This window comes from Cupressus sempervirens, chromosome 10, assembly GCF_028749045.1.
Source record: "Cupressus sempervirens isolate cs-2001-9-10 chromosome 10, ASM2874904v1, whole genome shotgun sequence".
NCBI classification, from domain to species: domain Eukaryota; kingdom Viridiplantae; phylum Streptophyta; class Pinopsida; order Cupressales; family Cupressaceae; genus Cupressus; species Cupressus sempervirens.
Genome location: NC_143127.1, coordinates 377,809,360 through 377,825,366, shown reverse-complemented (window position 1 = coordinate 377,825,366; position 16,007 = coordinate 377,809,360). Strand labels below are relative to the sequence as shown.

The 16,007-nt window shown below is 37.3% G+C and overlaps 1 protein-coding gene across 6 annotated transcripts in view; it reads left to right on the top strand.

Annotated features, from left to right (window-relative positions):
• The window catches only part of LOC149534251 (uncharacterized), a 286,537-nt gene that overhangs the window by 167,998 nt on the left and 102,532 nt on the right, over positions 1 to 16,007 (top strand). For 5 of the 6 annotated variants that reach the window (XM_089806885.1, XM_089806889.1, XM_089806887.1 and 2 more), the window contains 5 exons: positions 9,296 to 9,373; positions 9,475 to 9,552; positions 9,756 to 9,875; positions 9,973 to 10,041; positions 10,147 to 10,272. In XM_089806885.1, the coding sequence (XP_089663011.1) occupies positions 9,296 to 9,373; positions 9,475 to 9,552; positions 9,756 to 9,875; positions 9,973 to 10,041; positions 10,147 to 10,272 (471 nt within the window). The remainder of the gene's footprint in view (positions 1 to 9,295; positions 9,374 to 9,474; positions 9,553 to 9,755; positions 9,876 to 9,972; positions 10,042 to 10,146; positions 10,273 to 16,007) is intronic. The other variant, XM_089806888.1, reaches the window with a different exon arrangement.

Genomic DNA, 16,007 nt, shown 5'->3' with positions numbered 1-16,007 from the left:
TTTTGGTCGCCGGGCCCGCGGATTTTGTCCAGCTTCCAGATGCATTCGGGAGCCTACGGCTGGCTTTAGGCTAGTTTCCATAGGGCTTACGGACGCATTCAGAATCCGTCCGCATCAGATGCGGAAGCCTAGCCCATTCCAGACGAATCAGTATCCTAGCAAAATATCATTAATGAGAATGTAAGGGTGGGAGCTCTCTAATCATCCCCTAAACCGAAGTCCTCATCACTAGAACTACTAGACTTCTTATGGGTAAGTTAATATAAAAAAGCTTTAAAAACTTGACTTTTCAACATTGGTGTTGGACGCACCTCGCACGTCCCCTGGAAGCACGCAATGTACACCCCTACACCCTCGCACCTGAGACACACCCGTGCACCTGTTTGGTGCACCGCAAGGTGCGGTGTCACTCTGGCAATGGTGGCGGTGCGTGAGTGCGCAACATACCGGCACCCAGGACGTACACACATTGGGTGCGCTAGGGTTTTAGCCTGAGCTGCATATTTGTCTACCTAAGTTAACAATAATAATCTTGTTGTTGATGTACATGGAAAATTTCCAAGGAAACTCATCAAAAACTCTGATTCTGAGATACATAAATGTTGGAAATTGTAGGAAGAAACTTCCATACATTTGTATCAGAGCACTAGCCTCACAAGAAATACTTTGTTATGGGTGAATCTGCATTTCCCTTGCCAACTTTATTGTAAACATATCGTTCACTTTACTAAAATTTTAATAGCTGTTTTGCAATTGTAGGCTAGGATAAAACTCGTATATCAAGATATTTTGTTCATAGTTATTAACATAATCTAGACCTGGCCAATATTGTGTACATGCTAGGGGATACACCAAATATGAGGACATATATAAAAAAACTTATTCAATGTGAACTGACTGATCATCTCATGCAAATGATTACTAATCAAACCGACACAATCTATGTAATTTAAGCCTACAGAAATTACTTGAGTAAATAAGAACATCAACTCATCTTGGCTTAGGGCATCTTTATCACCTTTAAGCTTATGCTACAAAACAACAATATGGACAATTTCCCCTATAAGAAAACTCGTATATTGTATGAGGTAATTTTTTGTCGTGTCCTTTGGGGTGAAAACCATTCTTTGACAATTATCTTCTTGTACATTCTCTTTTTGTTGTTAAACATGTACTATGATAACACTTTTTTTGGTTAAACTCTTGCTGTGATAACACAAAGTCCCATTGAGCAAACTGATCCCTCTCAAGGAGACGTAGAAAGTTTTCAGTATTTTCTCAGTTGAGAATAATTACAACTTAGCCATCATGTGTGTTGATTGCCCTTGTGGTGGTATCAGATCTATTCTATACAATTACTAGGAACCCTGCCACTTAAATTAATTCACTGTGCTAATCTTTGTGTAACACCATGCTTGTTAGAATGTTCTTCCCTTCACCGAGATTTATTCAGATCCACATAACACAAATTTGTATTACTAATTTTAGTGGTTATGTATTCTAGGCCATCAAGAAGATCATACCCTAGACTTTTCTTTACGTTACCAATTGAAACAAAAAATATTGCTTTACAGCATGGATAACTTACCAATTTCACCCAAAACAGCTATAGAAAACGTTGCTGAATTTTGCTAAAAAGTCTGTAGGAAAACTTGACGTGCCCTACTGTATTGTCGGTTTGTAACATATGATTGATTAACATTACCACATCTTACATTTAATGTGCGTACCTTGTACTATTAATACTGTCTTCTCTGATTCCACTGCTCGATTTAGGACAGTAAATAACAAAAAATCCTTTTCGTCTGCATTTCGTCTTTCATATGATAATGCGATTAAATCATCACTTTCAAATTTATCCTTTCAATTTAAACCACCTTGCTAAAATGTAAATATTTTTAAATTGAGTAAACAACTTTTAAAAGTGTCCAACAGACATATCGAATGCCACACCATTTTCACCTTTCTCTTAATCCTTGACACATTCATATTGCAAAATAACCAAAGATTACTGCTTTAAAAACAGCCATTTTAATTAAAAGTGGACACTTGTGCTATTCTTCAATCTAATCTATTACGTTGTAATTATTACCCTTAATGTCACACTATTGGTCAATAGTTGAACTTTCACTCAATTGACAAAGCCATTTGCTGAAAAACTTTCTAAATTGTCTTATTACATGACTGCTTATTGGTCTCAATAAATGTCATGAATGTGACTAAATCATCACCATTAAATTAGCCCCCCTCAACCAAGACATTGTCATGTCCCCTTTTTAGCTCTCTCTAGCAGTGACATGAGAGTTAGCCTATTATGGAGTCTCGTAGGCTGGCAGTGGTGATCAAGGACTCAGTCAGGGTTTTCAACGTCTGGATTTGGTATTATAGGTAGTAGTAGATCAATTGAGAGCAGTTCCTTGATTTTAGGACACAGTTCCTTGATTGTAGGAGGAGATTCCTACCTTTTAGGAGGTGGTGACGTTTCTAGAGTTGAGGTTCTATGATATCACCCCTTGGTCTCAATTTCAGGAGATTTGGGTGTGTTCCCTATATTTTAGGAGTATCCGTAGATTTGAGGGTGTGACTGCCAGTTGGTCCAGGTTGTCCGACATCAGTCACAGGCAGGTGACAAACTTAGTTTCATGTTTTAGAGGTGTTTGGGTTGTTCCTTGCCTTTTAATATATTTAAATATTCTCCTAAGTTAGCATTTTAATAATTTAAATAAGGCTAAGTGTTTAGCCGTTTTGGAGTAATAAAGAGTTTTTTGGTTCCATTTGGATCGATTTGCAAATGTGTGATAGCTCGTTATAAAGAGCCCAGTCTCTAGTATTTGATTATCACTTACCATGATATGTTTGATGGTTGGAGCTATTTGTCATTAATAAAGTAATAATTTCCTTCTATTTGGACGCCTTTATTGGGAAAATAATGTTATATTATAAAGTTCAAATGAAATCCACTATAGGGTTCTTTTAGGTTTCAAATTGCCTTGGAGAGGAGATATAAGGAGAAGGCAACTTAAAGATGAGTATTTTTATCATTTTGTCAACCTATTTTGGACGCCATTGCTCTAGAAGAGCATTCCTCACCTAGAGCACAAACCCTAGTGTTGAGAGTACATTGTTGGGACGTAGCCTTCAACAAGATCAGATTTGAGGGTTCTTATGCATACAGTTTGATCACGGCAAAGGATCAATTTCTAGTATTGTAGTCACACTTTGCAGGCAGTGGATTTATTGGGAAGACGGCCACTTGGTTCAGTTTGACTTTTCCTTATGGTAGGTCGCAGGAGGAATTTCAGAGTGTTTATTTTCAACAGACTGAAGTTGTTTTATTGCAGCAACTTGGACGCTATCATTTGAACTTGTTTGGCATCAACCTTGTTTGAAGTACATCTGTATTGGTACTATTCTAAAATAAATCAGACTCTACTGGTACGACTTTAGAATCATTCCAAAGTAGCATGTATTGCTGCATATGATTTCTATCACTTCTATTTTATTAGTTACTATTATTTATTCATTGTAATACCTTTATTCTGAAAAATACAAAAAGAAACAACTTTCTTCTGCAACTTCTGTCTAGCTCTATAAGGTCAAAGAAAAATCTACAGGTAAATATAATTTATATAATTAAACAAATAGTAGCAGCAGAGCAAATATCCATTTGGGATATTTCAGTGGTCTTAGAGCCTGGTTCTTGCTAGCTTATTGGGTTAGTTGCAGGTCAATACCATGGCTAGAATGAGAAATGGGTGCTCTAAGGTTTCATCTCCGTCAACAGGTACAAGTAAGAGGCCTCCTACTAAGGCTTTCAATGATGCAATAACAAGCAGCTACCATTAGTATCATTCTCTTCCTAAGGAGATACAAGACATGCTTGCATTCACACAATTTATGGGTATACCAAGTGCTGAGGATGATTTGGTATTCAAAAGTTCATATAAGCAGCAAGGAAAGAAAAAAGAATCAAAGGATAGAAAATAAAGTATTGGGAGAAAAGAGAAGGTAACAAAGGAAACACAGGTCAACAATAACCAGCAAGAGGAATTGCCAGATGAAGATCTTGAGGGGGTATCAAAAGAGGATATTGAAGAGAGCTCTGCTTTTCAATGGCGGTCCACATCCTTTGCTTATGGATTTACACATGTCCATAAGCTTATTTTGGAGAACCAACTGAAGGTTGGTGAAGAAAAGGTCATTGCAACCTTGTCACATTTTGATAGTTCCCACAAGTTAGTAGAGAGCTACATTTGGAAGGTCCAACTTGAGGGAAGACATAAATGTAAAGAAGAGGCTTCATCAATCTCTGATTTGCATGTGCTTAAGATAGCCATGGACGCAATGAAGAATAATTACTTAAACCTCCTTTCAGATAGAGATCATTTTCTTGACATTGGTGTTATTTACTCTTTGCTTTGAGGCAGAAAGAAGAGGAGATTGATCAACTTATTTCAAAACTTTTAAAAATTAGAGAAACTTTGAGAAATTCTCGAGTAGCTCTCCTCATGGCAGAAAATCAAATTGAAGAACTGAATAGGGAGTTGAGTTTAATCCATGCTTTACCTACAAAATAAAAAAAATCAGTGGGAGGAACATTGTGTGGAGCTGAGTCTACTACATTCTACTTCAGTAATACATTATACTTCAGCTCAATTAGAAAACCTGCCTCTTGCAACGACCCGTTCAAATAGACAACATATTCATGAGGTGAATGAGGAAGAGGAACCACTTGATGATACATTATCAACTGACATCAGTAGTTCCATTAATACTAAAGATATACAAGATGATTCCAAAGAAGTTATAGAGTTGGATTCCAAAATTTTGAGTTTGGATAACAACAATTTTACTTCCCATTCTCATGAGTTTGCTGCCTATAGTCTTGAAGAAGTTGATGACACACATTCAGTCATTGCTGATAACCCCTTTTCCGAGATGAGTGCTGATTTGATTTTAGATAACCCACTCTTTGAATTGGATGATGAGGAGGCTCTTGATCTTGATAACACAAATGATATGAGGAGCTCAATCTTGGAGTATGATTGTGAAATTGAGGATACACTTGGTAGCCAGCCACTCACGAGGTGTCCCTTATGGGCATAGATGACATATATACTACTGTTAAGAGGTGGCCTCATGGTTTCCTTGACGGGGCAGAAATAACTTGCTGATTGGTGACTTTGTACTCTTCAATCAATTGAAGATTAGTGACTATCCTAGCAGTGATCTTATGACCCATCCGAGTTTTTCACTGTCTACATTAGGTTTTCAACAGTATGGGAGTGTTGGGAGGTGCCCCTATAGGTTAGCAATGGAGTAGGGAGTGTTTGTTGTTGATTGGAATTGGTTTGATAGTATGTTTGATATCACTTGTGTTGCTGGTCAGAGTTATGACAGTGAGATAGGGTGGCCATTGTTGATAGTTTTTGAGCATGCAAGATATTACTCACCCATAGTTATGGTGTGTTGCATAAATAGAGGGTTACTTGATAGTGATGGTGATAATATGAAGTTCTACATCACACACAGTATTGCATGTGTTTTGTTATGGGACCCAGGTATTGATTCGCAAGATACATCACTTTACATAGACTTCCATATATTGCTTCATGGTTTGGAGTGTTTGGGCTTTTTTGTCAAAATGGAATAGCTGGTTGTATGTTTGAGAGATATGGAGGGTCGTAAGGTGTGGTTGAGCATGTTGTTTTGTCAGTTTCCCCATATTGCATCGGGTTCAAGGATTGTTAGTAGGGACCTCATGGAGAAGCATTGGCAATATGGGTTTGCACATCTATTTAGACAGGTGCAATATGAATATGTTGCATTTCCTTTTAAATTGGTTTGGAATCCAGGCATCGACATGTATAATACATTCCTCCAGTGGATTCATGGTGAAATGCTACACTTTGAAGATCTTGATGTTTATATCAGAGTAGCGCAACAGAGGACATGGGTGCATTGGTTGCACTTGGGCAAATATTGTTATAATTCTATGTATCATATGTCGATTTCTATGACTCCATTTAGAGCCCTCTATAGTTATGATGCTCTATCGTTTGTTATCTGGTGATTAGTGACAACAAGGTTCCTTTGGCACAAGAGAACCAAGACATCATGAGATTTGTTAGAGAGAATCTTCAGCAGGCACAAAATCAGTAGAAGGTCTACACTGATCGACATAGGATTGAGAGGATATTTGAGGTGGGGGATGTGGTGTACCTACGATTATAGCCTTACCAATAGAGCACCCTTAAAAGGGGTGGAGCTGAGAATCTTAAACCTTGTTTTTATGGACCATACAGGATTATCAGGCGTGCTAGAAAGGTTGCATATGAGATTGAGTTATCATTTGGCAGTAGGACTCATACTATGTTCCACGTGTCGTGTTTGAAAAAGGCACTAGGACAACATATTATACCATCTCCAAATCTTGGAAGAGAGCGAACGCCAACTGAGAAGTAGGACGATTTGAGAGTATCCGATTCGCTGGAGAGGTCTCCCTATAGAGGATGCCACTTGGGAGGGCGAGACTATTTTACAGTATCCAACTTTGCAGTTGCTTGTGGGCAGGCATCTTCGAGAGGGGAGGATTTGTCATGTCCCCTTTTTAGCTCTATCTAGAAGTGACATGAGAGTTAGCCTATTATGGAGTTTCGTAGGCTGGTAGTGGTGATCAGGGACTTAGTCAGGGTTTTCATAGTCTGGATTTGGTATTACAGGTAGTAGTAGATCAATTGAGAGCAGTTCCTTGGTTTTAGGAGGCAGTTCCTTGATTGTAGGAGGAGATTCCTACCTTTTAGGAGGTGGTGACGTTTCCAGAGTTTGGTCTCAATTTCAGGAGACTTGGGTCTGTTTCCTATATTTTAGGAGTATCCCCAGATTTGAGGGTGTGACTGCCAGTTGGCCCAGGTTGTTCGGCATCAATCACAGACAGGTGAGAAACTCGGTTTCATGTTTTAGAGGTGTTCGGGTTGTTCTTTGGCTAGTTGGGAAATATTTTAATATATTTAAATATTCACCTAAGTTAGCATTTTAATAATTTAAATAAGGCTAAGTGTTTAGCCATTTTGGAGTAATGAGGAGTTTTCTAGCTCCATATGGATCAATTTGCCTGTGTCATAGCTTGTTGGAAAGAGCTCAGTCTCTAGTATTTGATTATCACTTGCCGGGATTTATTTGATGGTTGGAGCTATTTGTCATTAATAAAGTAATGATTTCCTTCTATTTGGACGCCTTTATTGGGAAAATAATGTTATATTATAAAGTTCAAATGAAATCCACTTTAGAGTTCTTTTAGGCTTCGAATTGCCTTGGAGAGGGGATATAAGGAGAAGGCAACCTAAAGATGAGTATTTTTATCATTTTGTCAACCTATTTTGGACACCATTGCTCTAGAAGAGCATTCCTCACCTAGGACGCAAACCCTAGTGTTGAGAGAAGATTTGTTGGGACATAGCCCTCAACAAGATCAGATTTGAAGGTTCTTATGCATACAGTTTGATCATGGCAGAGGATCAATTTCTAGTATTGTAGTCACACTTTGCAGGCAGTGGATTTATTGGGAAGGCGACCACTTTGGTTCAGCCTGACTTTTCCTTATAGCAGCTCGCAAGAGGAATTCCAGAGTGTTTATTTGCAGCAGACTGAAGTTCTTTTATTGCAGCAGCCTGGGCTGTATCATTTGAACTTGTTTGGCTATAGGTGGTTCCCATCTTTAGCTGGCGTAAACCCTGTTTGAAGTACATTTGTATTGTTAATATTCTGAAACAAATCAGACTCTGCTGGTACGACTTTAGAATCATTCTAGAATAGTATGTATTGCTGCATATGATTTCTATCACTTCTATTTTATCAATTACTATTATTTATTCATTGTAATACCTATATTCTGAAAAATACAAAAAGAAACAACCTTCTTTTGCAGCTTCTGTTTAGTTCTATAAGATCAAAGAAAAATCTACAGGAAAATATAATTTATATAATTAAACAAATAGTAGCAGTAGAGCAAATATCCATTTGGGATGTTTCAGACATTCTAGCGAAAGTGTAAATATTTTAAAATTAGGTAAACAATTTTCAAAAACATCCAAGAGACATGATGCATGCCGCACTATATTTCCACCTTCTCTTAATCTCCAATACATTCACATAACAAAATAACCAAAAAATATTTCTCTGAAAACAACTGCTTTGAATTACATTGTAATTATTGCCCTTTATGTTGCACTGTCGGTCAATACTAATGTTCTGTTCAATTCACAAAGTTATTTACTCAGGAACTTTCTGAATTGTCTGTTTACATGACTACTTATTGCTTTTTATTGTTATTCGCTAATATCTCATGCAATACCCAGCTTAAACCCGCCTGCCCCCTGATCTCTTGCAATAATCAAACATGTCCAACCGCTTTCATTATATTCCCCTTTCAAAGGTAACCTATTGGCTATTTGTTGGCCGTCCGCAAGCACACAACTGCTAGTAAATAACTAATGCAGGATGTTCCACTTACATCAAAGGCTTCATTACTTTCCCTAAACATCTCATTACTTCTGCATTTATATTTAGTTTTGTTTAAAGAAGTGCTTGACATTTAGAATATAAGTGGCTTTATCATGCTAAGTTCTCTAGTATCATCATGATGTGCTCTTTTTGTTAACCTCTGCTTAAAATGTTTGGTAATATCTTCTGCCAGTTTTTTCTAATTTAGCAGATAGACCTCTTTCTGAGCTTTGCTGCTTTATAGTTGTTTGCAAGCAAAAAACGTCTCCATTTTAGATCTGTAAGGTTTTTTCTTGTTTCATCCATCTATTCAACATCTCAAACAAGACCCATTTATAGACCATATGCTATTCTCGATAGAGATTATTTTATTTTCAAGGTTTTCATGTAAAATTCTGAATGCATCCTAACAGGATATGTATTTGAATAATATATTGCCTTGCTCATCCATTTTGAGCCAGTGAGAAGCAGAACACTTATCTTCTGGTGAATTATGTGGGATCAGGAACACTGGGTATGCTAATATAAAATGTATTAGCAACCAATTATGTATTGTTAATAGTACCCCCTTCTTGGCTTTTTTGCAGTTTTTTTCTTTCATAATTATAGTTTCTAGTGTTTTTATGTTTAACACTAAGATAACCCAGCTAGTTAGAATCACTAGTTATTAGGAAGGATTTTTGGACAGCTTTTTAAAATATTATCCCTTTATAATTTTCTTTTGAGGGAAATATCAGGTTAGTGTCTTTGTGCACTGTTGTGCATAAAAATTTAAAACATTTTTCTGACACAGGTGACTCTTGAAGAAGCCTTGGTAAAGTCCTTAAATGTCCCAACAGTTAAACTATGTGCAGAAATTGGAGTGGATAAGGTGATTACCTAGACTTTCTTAAATTATTAATGTGATTTTATTTTCGTGTCTAATAGCCGTGACTTAAAAAATGATAACTAATAATCTTTGGAATTTGACAGGTTTGTAATATGAGTAGAGCTTTGGGTATTGATAGTCCTCTTCCATATGAACTTCCATTGTCCCTCGGAGGTTGTGAGGTTTGCACTGAATATATGGTTTGAAGAGATATCAAATTCATGTACATTTTCCTGTTTCTGCATTCAATAAATAAATCCAAAGAGTAATGATCACACAGAAAAACTGTTTTCCAAGTACAATATGTCTTTATGTTATTTGTTTTCTTTACAATTAAGGCTTATGCTCTTTTATGGAACTTAAGATTGAAAGGCTGTTCATGCAGGTAACTCCCTTGCAGTTGGCAACAGTTTATTCAACTATAGCTGCAGGGGGTTTCTATCATAAACCATATATTATCAGACGTGTGGAAACTGGTAATGGCCGTGTGCTTGAAGAGGTGGAGGTAGAACTTCTTAAATTTGTTTTCTATTGTAATAACATATATAAGTTATTCAGAATTCCACCCATTTAGTATATTTTTCGAATTTGTTTTAATGCAGAATTCAAACTGTCAGTCTAAACGCGTTGTTGATGAAAATCCCATTTCAGAAATACGGCAATTATTACAGGCAATTTTCTACTTGTGGCAGTGTTTTCTTTTTTTAGACCTATTGTCTTAATTTGTGGAATCATTTTGTGATGTTCATATTTTTGTTTTCTATCATATGTTTCAGGCAGTTGTTGAGCGTGGGACAGGCTGTGCCGCAAGATTAGGTAGGCCTTGCTCAGGAAAAACAGGGACATCTGATGGACACAGAGATGTCTGGTTTGCTGGATTCACTCCAGAGCTGACCTGTGTGGTAAGAAAATTTACATGTTTATATTCCGTTTGAAAGTTATATATAGCATTTCAAATCCATGTTACCATGTTATATTGTGACCTAACCTGCAATAGTTGGATAAACAACAATTGAAAATTCCAAGTTTGAAATTCTTGTTGAGCACACAGTTGTACAGGGAATTGGGGTGCCGGGTGCGGGGAATAAATTAGCATAAAAAAAGTACTTTTTCAAAATTTAAACTTTATCTATCGCTATTGCAACTATCATTCAAATGTAAAGAAGACAAAATTTATGATAAAACACTTGGAGTAAACCAATGCAATATGTTCTTTTCATATATAAGAATATTTCTATACACAATTTAGAGGCATCAATCCCACATTCAATTCTTGAGTGCTAACTCACTAGAGGCACCAACCCTCACTTGAATTTCCCCCTTTAAAATGTTTCTTATTCAATGGATGATGGATCCTCAATTTGCTGTAAGTCTCTTCCTCAATCAGTTAAATTGACTTTTTCACAACTGTGCTGTAGTGTCCTTTTCACAAACATGCACTCAAATTGATCTATTTTACTTGTTACGTAATATGAAATGACTAGGAGCCTGCAAAAAAATCTTCTTTACTATCACCTTCAAAGCTACTACTATCTTCACTAACAATCTGCGCATCAACTCCTTATATATTTCAAAATGGATCTTCTCTATGTACTATGACTCTTGTTGTATGCAACTTATTTTCTTTGTTCTACACTACAAACATACTTCACAATCCATTTCTTAACTCTACATAGACCATTGCAAAGGGCCATAGCCTTTCGGAACATATCTTAGTTGCATCACTTCATTTACAAATCATTTTTCTTCTTCTAAATCGGACCCTCTTGAAAAAGTTGTTTTTCCTAAAAGAAAATTCAAAATATCTTATTTGATCTCACCTATTGCGCTTCTTTGTCGGTGCCTTTCTTAGTTTAATTACCTTGAGATATTGTTGCACCCTTTCACTATAATCTTTGTTCAATAGAGGTGCAATAGTTACCTTTGTAGTAAGATTACTAAGATATATCCTCAAAAATGCCTTTTAAAATATAACTAGCGTAACATTTAAATTCAGACATAAATTGTAACTGATATTTGTATTTAATTATTTTTATTACATTGTCATTATGAAGGGAAAAAATAATAATATCAATATAGAAAATTAGATGTGCTAAATAATTTAATTTGTTTTCAAATTTTTCTTTCTATTTACTCTAAAGAATCCCTTAAATTTAATTATTTGAAATATGATGTACTATTTTCTCTTTTAATGAATTTAATTTTTTCAAAAAATAAAAATTAATTCATTTTTAATATATTCCTTCTGGAATGAAATGACCAAGTTAAGATTTAATCTTGGCCACTAGTACAAGAAGATTTTTTTTTAAATCTCGCTCACAAGACAAAGTTGTATGGCGGGTGAATCTTCTTGGGATATTTGGCAATCTTGTATGTTGGAAGTGCTTTGGACCTTGGAGTTGGAGGCTTGGTTAAAGAAGGGTTGATACTCAGTCATTGTTGGGTAGTTCTTGGGATGTAATATTGCCCGAGGAACTTGGTGATTGAAGGAGCTTGGTGAAGCTTGTGGTGCTTGGTTGATATTCTGCTTGATGGAACCTGTGCTCGATGATGCTTGTGGGAGCTCGATGAATGTGCTTGCTTGGCGATGCTTGGCTTGCTCAGTGGTTTTGCTGACGCTTGGTGGTTTGGCTCATTGAATGGTGTTCTTGGGAGATTGATCGTCCGACTTGGTGCATTAAATGCGCATAGCATGTGATTGTGACGTGGAGAGATCGTAGGGATGTGTGTAGATCTGCTTGGGTCTTTGTTAATTTATCCTCTGTGTATTTAATAATTGTTGTAAGCCGACTTGTGGCATATTGGGTAACAGGCTGACTTGTGGCTGTGCAAGTATATAAGGAGGGATTGAATAGAGTTGTAGGCATTCCATCAAAGGGAATAGAGATTTAAGTTATGAATTTGGAGTTGCAAATTTATAAAAAGAGCTAGTAGCCTTGACTTAGGAAGTAAAGAGATTGCTTGGTGGCTTGTGACCACAAGTTTAGATCTTGCTTGGGGTTTCTACCAGATTGTTGCAAATCTAGGCTAGCTAAGTTTGGGAGTATTTTGGATCTTGTGAGGTCTTGCAAAAGTATTAGTTGCCTTGTATTTGGCTGTAACCAGGAAGGCCTTACAGCCTAACACATGGCATGTAATCAATTATTTAATGAATAAAGTATTGGGTTTGGTATCAAATCTTGTATTTGTGTTGTGCTTTCACTATGGTGTTATTTGTTGGGAACTAGATTGCCTCCTTTGGGGGTAAATCCGGTTCTGCAATGCACTACGTGGTATTAGAGTGGTTTTTCCTGAGCATGTAGACAGATCGCCAAGGTGAGGCAGTTTGCTCCAGGACCTTGGGTTGAGTTAAGTTTATGAGAGCTTAGTTGATCTGGTGGGTGATTGTTAGACCATGAGCGCAGAGAGTTCATGTGATTTGTATTGCAGATTTGTGTTCCAAGACTTGTGATTTGTTCCTGGTTGTTCGTGCGAGGTGGTAGGTTGTGACCTGACTTGCAAGCAACTCGGTTTTGTCACAAGGTGCTTGGGTAGGATTTGTTGCAAAGGGTATCTGAAGATCTTGGAAGATGTCTCTGAGATGATTGGACTCCAGGGCAATTGCAAATCTCTGTGATGTTGTGGAGATTGTGATTTCAGAGAAAGTTAGATCGAATTTCAAATGTGAGATGGAGTTGAAGAATGATATGGTTGCTGAGATCATGAGAGCTATAGCTCGTGTACCAAGGAACGCAGGTATTGAAGATGGTTATGAGGAAGACTTTGAGGTTTGCTAGATCTAGTGGAGAGGATAGAACTGATTGGATGGAGACATTGGTGGAAGACAAAACTGATCTGTTAGATAGATTTGACACTCGGTTGAAATTGAAGCATAAGATGGATGTTTCTAATTTCTCAGGTACTTTGAATCCTGAAGACTTGATTGATTGGATTGGATTGGTGAATTGGAAGACTACTTTGAATTAGATGATATTGGTGATCCACTCAGAGTAAGGCTAATACAGACTAAGTTGAAAGGACATGCTACTTTATGGTGGAAAGAATTGCAAAGAGATAGAGAAGAGGAAGGTGAAATGAAAATCACTTGTTGGGGATTGATGGTGACTAAGTTAAAGGTTAAGTTCATTCCTAATGATTATGACCTTGAGTTGTTTAAGAGATTGCAGAATCTGAAGCAAAAGGATATGACTGCGAAGGATTATATTGAGGAGTTCTACAAGTTAACTATTCGGTCTAGACATAGAGAACTTTCTAAGGAAAAGGTAGCTTAGTATATTAATGGTTTGAGATTCAATATTCAGGATGAGATTGGTATGTTGAAGATTGATTCGGTTGAGGATGCTTATCAGTATGGTCGTAAGGCATAAGAAAAGTTGAAGGGGAAACATCAAGGTAGTTCCCAAGGGAAGGAAAAACATGATCAGTCAGTAAAGGAAAAACCGAGTGCAAAAGGTGAACCGAAACTTGTTGAGCAGAGGAGAAAGACAGGTAGAGGTGAATTTAAGGGTACTTGTTTTCGTTTTGGAGAAGGACATAGAGCTTTTGAATTTTCATAGAAGACTAGTGACTGAAGAACTACTTTCGTGCATGAGAACGTGGATTCAGTAAATTTGCCCAAGAAGGAGGAGGAGAACTTGCTAGTTCGGTGAGTGTTGCTTGGTAAGAAGGTGTTGGAACCTTGTTAAAGGAGGAATTTGTTTAGGACTTATTGTAAGTCTGGAGGTAAATGCTGGAATATGATTGTGGATGGTGGCAATAGTGATAACCTAGTTCTTGAGGAGATGGTTTAGAAACTTTGTTTGAAGAGAGCATGGCATCCTGCTTCTTGTAAGATGAACACGCTCTAGAAGTAAGAGAGCAGTGTCTTGTTGATTTTTAGATTGGAAATTATGTTGATCAAGTCTCGTGTGGTATTGTGAACATGAGTAGTTGTCACATATTACTTGGTAGACCTTGACAATATGACTGCAGGGCTATGCATAATCGTGTCAAGAATGTTTTTATAGTTGAGAAGGGTGATATGAAGTTTTTATTGATTCCTTTGCAGGATGAAGAACTTGGTAGGAGGAACTTGAGTTTTGGTAGGTGAGAGGAGTTGAAGGATTCTAAAAGGGTTAGAGATTAGCGTGGAAAAAAAAACATGTGGAACATTGCAAAATAATGTGAAGAAGCAGGGCAAACAATTGTCTGTTGCTACAATGTATTTGCAGAAGTGGAATAGAGGGAAGCGTGTAGAAGTTGATGAACATCTTTTTGCACCTGAGGTGTTTGGTGTAGGAGCATCCTGGGGTAGTTGGCAATCCTGTATGTTGGAAGTGCTTTGAACCTTTGAGTTGGAGGCTCGGTTGAAGAAGGGTTGATGCTCAGTCATTGTTACATAGTTTTTGGGGTGTGGTATTGCTTGAGGAACTTGGTAACTGAAGGAGCTCGGTGAAGCTTGTGGTGCTTGATTGATATTCTACTTGATGGAACTTGTGCTCGGTGATGCTTGTGGGAACTCGATGAACATGCTTTCTCGATGATGCATGGCTTGCTTGTTGGTTTTGCTAGTGTTTAGTGGTTTGGCTCATCGAATTGATTTCTTTGGAGATTGGTCGACCGACTTGGTGCATTTAATGTGTGTAGCATGTGAGTGATGTGGAGCAATCGTAGGGATGTGTGTGGACCTATTTGGGTCTTAGTTATTTATCCTATGTGTATTTAATGATTGTTGTAAGCCGAATTGTGGCATATTGGGTTTATTTGGGTTCTAGATGATTGTATTTGTTACAAGCCGACTTGTGGCTGTGCAAGTATATAAGGAGGGATTGGGTAGAATTGTAGGCATTCAGTCAAAGGGAGCAGAGATTCAAGTTAGGAATCTAGAGTCGCGAATTTGTGAGCAGAGCTAGTAAATGTGGCTTTGGAAGCAAGGAGATTGGTTGGTGGCTTGCGAGCACATGTTTAGTTCTTGGTTGGGGTTTCTTCTAGATTGTTGTTGCAGATATTGGCTAGCTAAGGTTGGGAGTATTTTGGATATTGTGAGGTCTTGCAGAACTATTACTTGCCTTATATTTGGCCATAACCATGAAGCCGTTTAAGTCCAACGCATTGCATATAATCAGTTGTTTTTTATGTTCCCCTGAGTTTCTCGGACAGGGACGATAGGGGACAACAGGATGGGTTTCTGGGAGGACAATTTTTTTTGCTGATTTTGGGGATGAGTGGGACAGGAAATGGGGATGGCTATATAACAATATGGAAAATTAAAATATATAGAGAAATTTAAAAGATTTATATGAAAACATGGATAAAGCATGCATTTATACATAATAGAACCTTAAAATATAAGATTCAATAGGATTCATATGCCAATTTTTTGTTTCTTTGAGAGTCTAAGTCTAATTTGTTCTAGAAGTCAAAGTCAAAGTCCCCTAGGTGTCCCGAAGTTTTCGAGACGGGGACGGCTGAAAATATACTAGAGACGTGTCCCCGAGTAACAGTGGTTTTTTATGAATAAATAGTTGGGTTTGGTATCAGATTTTGTATTTGTGTTGTGTTTCTGCCATGGTGTTATTTGTTGGGATATAGATCGCCTTCTTTGGGTGTACATCCGGTTCTACATTGCATCACCAACACAAGCAATGGCAGATTTGAA